A 4,194-nucleotide genomic window follows, 5' to 3' on the forward strand; every position below is an offset into this window, starting at 1 on the left:
TGCAATTACATTTTGATTTTAACATGGACTTTTGCTGCGTATGGCACCCCATAGGAACCCAGTCTAAATAACCACATTGCCATATGCCAATGCATGTGAAAAGACTGTTGTGCTATGTTATTTGTGACAGAAATAGACTTTGATTAATTTTTAGAGTTTTGACTCTAATGACCCCTATGTAACATTTAACCCTGAGCTGTGAAAACCCCGTGTATGGGAGGTGTTCGACCAAGTTTGATTGACATCGGCCCAATCGTTTGCCACTTATAGCGTATTGAAATGTTAATAGAAAGAAAGAATAATGACCCCCTTAATGACATTTGATCCCAAATCCATGAACGCCATAAAGACGCTGCCTTATGCCAATCACTGATCTCTATTATAATAACTGGACTGCTCATTGGCTGGTTTTAGTGAAGCCAAAAACGCCTGGATTACGTCACTAAAAAACTTTTTAAAAAAAATAACAACGCAATGTTCGCTGGCGCTTTTAAAATGCAGAAACAGGCGGGTATGGGATTCGACACCGGTTCTACTTACTAAGTTTGGTTTAGAACAAGAATGAGAAGAAAAATAATAATACTAAGAAAACAGTACCCAGTCGCCTGCAGCTGACTAGGTGAAACCAGACAAAAGTATCATTGTCAATTGAAATATATGTTGTGTAAAATAATGTTGTGTACGTACAGCAATATATATATATATCTTAAAATAAAGTCTTATTGCTTATTGTTTTATAATTTTGTGTAAAGTGTTTAGGCGCACTATGCAATGCGCTATATAATTGTAAATTATTATATTATTATTGCAGACTCACCATGGGGGCAGTCAATTTCATCTGATCCATCGTTGCAATCGTTAGCACCATCACACTTCCACATCCAAGGTATGCATTTTAGCTCATTTGTATTGCAAGTATATTGGTATTTATTACAACTACCTGTGGTTATTTTAAATTAAAAAGTGACCTAAGTATTTTAACTTATTGTGCATAAGGATTAGCATAGTAGTAATCATATGTAAGCCTAGGTTGCTTAAAAATCAAAATAACAACGTAAAAGTACAGACATATATTTTTCTTTCATATATTAACAAGGTAACAGTGTATCGATAATCTGGCATAACATAAAAATAGTATAAGTGTAATCTTTCCCTACCTGACGTGGAAATGTACGGTACTGAATACTCAGTACGATTGAAAACAATTGCGAAAAAATAAAATCGCAAGTTGTTCTCGGGTGGGACTCGAACCCACGATCTCCAGATCACTAGCATGGCATCATACCTTTAGCCCACCGAGCTTGCGCCTGATGGCCAAGGTTGAATTCGAGTCCAAGTAAGAAGCGGGTAAAACAGTGTTGATAGTAATTGTTATAGACAATTACTATAAAAATAGTAATGAAGATTCATACTATTATAAGGTTATACTATACAGTATTAATTTTATCAATTTATTAACGTTTGCTAAACTGTAAAATAATTACATGTGTGAATTTACGATTATTTCAACATCACTCAATATTTACACAGCCTACCGGTATCTACACAACGTAACTGAAGATGTACTTATACATACCAGTTTCTTCATCATCCGGTCCTTGTGTCGTAAACTCTGTAATTATAAATTTTAAAAAATCAATTCAAATATATTTCTGGATAAATTAAGAAAGTGATGGGGCGAGTAGAACCGTCGGCATTATCTATTATTGGTTCCTATGGTGCAAAAAAAATACAAACGGTACAGGTTCAAATCGCTGTGACGGGTTCGGTACAAACGGTTGTGTTTCGCAAGGAGCTTCGTAGGCTTGATTTACTTGGTGTCGCTTCTGCCTCTCGCCGTTAAATCTTTGTCACTCCAGCTAACACGTTTGAGGCATAAGGGCACTTCCTACCTAAATATGCAACCTGTTTGCATTCTTGAACTTTTAATCATTGAACGATATTTTATCTATTAGTTGCTTGCGTTTATTTCTTTCTGAATGTTTTTTTATTATTATTATTATTTAATGCTTTTCTCCGAGTTTTCGACGATTTGTGTTGTACATCATCATTTTACGGCTTAGCAGTCATAAAGTGTTTGCCACGTCGACGTCGGTAACTGGTTGAAAGTTCTGGCAGGCTGTTCAAAAATGACATTTTAATTGGAGTACTGCACATATACGTCTATAAGCCTACTAACTCGTATAAAAATTGCAACCAAAGTTGCAAACTTTCTGCGCCAACAATATATATGTTAAATATGGCCGACTGCTGCCATTATCCTGGTGTACTTTGAATCTACCCGACTCCATTCATCAAACAACATTACGAAAGCATCATCCAAATTCCGACAGTTACCTTATAAGGGAGGAGTGTTAAGGAGATGGGAAGAGGTCAGGATATGTATAATGTTGGGGTGGGGACTGAAGTTTGGATAGGGGATTTTCGAAGGGTTTGCGTTCGGTAAGAGGGTTTTAAGCAGTATCAGAGCAGTTTGTGAAAATCCAGTTGGCGGAACTCAGTTTTCCAAATTTAACGGCCACTTTGCTGAAACTTACTTTGCCGAATCCATTTCACTGAAATTATGGCAACCCAGTTCGCCGAAACCCAGTTTGCCGAATAGTGCCTTCACCGTCGTACGAAAGTATGGCATACTGTGCTTTTAAAAACATCCCATTATTAATCAATGTTTGATTTTCGATGAAAGAGAAAAATAATCATTATACTATAACAAGCAGCCATTTGATATAGGCCTAGCCTACAAATGACAGTGATCGCATCGCGTTGGATGGCTTCTAAAATTTCAATTCCGCTAGCTCCACCCACCACTTCCTACAGACACAGTCAACGGTATATATGAGAGTGCTCCATCGTGAATTACATGCTGTTCGAAATGTTTAACAGTTTTTGATGGACTTTCGGCGAACTGGGTTTCGGCACACTGAGTTTCGGCAAACTGGGTTTCGGCAAAATGGGATCCATGGTTTTTAAGTCGACAAATTGGCATTCGGCAAACTCGATTTTTGCAAATTGGACTCGTCAATCTAGGATTCGGCAAAATGGGTTTCAACAATATATTTCTGTGAGACATACCATTACTTCGTATGGCCCTATTGAGAGGGCTTCCTTAAATTATTTCTAGTTGCATAACTGACAACCAACTCTCTACAACTTTGTAAAACGGTCGCGCTCAACATGTATGGAACGTCAGTAGTGCTCTACCGATTGATTGGGATACGATATACTGGACCAAGCGTTCATATCCATTGATATCGTATTCGTCAATATGTTTTCCTTCTTTATATTGCTGTAATGAAGATATTTATTCTGTTTTATTTGATTAAATGTTTCGAAATCACTAATAAATTCCAATATGTGTTCACATCGTACTCGTCAGTCTATTTTCAGATCAAATGTTATGTTGACAAACATTTTTCTACGGGAATTACATATGAAATACATACGTACAGAATTTATGTATAATTAAATTTTTATTTTATATTTCTTTCAGGACACAAATAGTTTCAAACATTGGATCTGTCAATACTAAATTTACTATGTAATAACTATGAAAGAACGTGGAAGACATACGGTAGGTCTATCACATACAAACAAAAAGGGTAAACGATATACTGTAATAGTCACTGCAAAAAGAACCAAATGGAGATGGGCCGGGCATCTTGCAAGGAGAAAGGACGATAGATGTAGTCGATTAACAAATGAATGGCAACCACTATGGCAAAAGAAAAAGGGGAAGACTAAAAACCTTTTGGCGAGATAAGCTGGTACTCAGTCTGTACAGTCAACAGGATCAACAGCATGGACACGTTATACCACAGACAGAAACAGATGGCGTGATTTGGGATATGCCTTTGCCCAGCAGTGGGATTAGATGTAAACAGCTAGTGTGGACCCTAGTGTCATTTCGCGAGATAGGCTTGCCCAAAGCAATTTTATTGCATTTTCTGGATATTTTGGGTATGGTGAATCAAAAAATGCAAGGGTCCATTTTTTCCGAGATTGCCTTGGCAGCCATTTTGGAATTTCAAAATGGCCGCCATTTTCACATTAAAAATAACAACAACTGTGCCATTAGAGCAAATATCAACATCATTTTGGCAACAAACCCTATATTTTCAATGTCAACCTGTCCAATGGTGATATTCTCACTGATCTTAAATGGCGGCCATCTTGAATTTCAAAATGGCTGCCGTT

The 4,194-nt window shown here is 37.1% G+C and overlaps 1 protein-coding gene across 2 annotated transcripts in view; it reads right to left on the reverse strand.

The window, feature by feature from the left end:
- LOC117119837 (dual oxidase-like) overlaps positions 1 to 4,194 on the reverse strand; it is a 51,611-nt gene that overhangs the window by 45,385 nt on the left and 2,032 nt on the right. For both annotated transcript variants that reach the window (XM_033264802.1, XM_033264801.1), the window contains exons 2-3: positions 1,577 to 1,612; positions 818 to 940 (exon numbers count right to left, since the gene is read on the reverse strand). In XM_033264802.1, coding sequence (XP_033120693.1) covers positions 818 to 940; positions 1,577 to 1,612 — 159 coding nt within the window. The remainder of the gene's footprint in view (positions 1 to 817; positions 941 to 1,576; positions 1,613 to 4,194) is intronic.

The sequence above is a fragment of the Anneissia japonica genome, unplaced genomic scaffold (genome assembly GCF_011630105.1).
Source record: "Anneissia japonica isolate Jap-2015-1 unplaced genomic scaffold, ASM1163010v1 scaffold724_len3256291_cov202, whole genome shotgun sequence".
NCBI lineage: Eukaryota > Metazoa > Echinodermata > Crinoidea > Comatulida > Comatulidae > Anneissia > Anneissia japonica.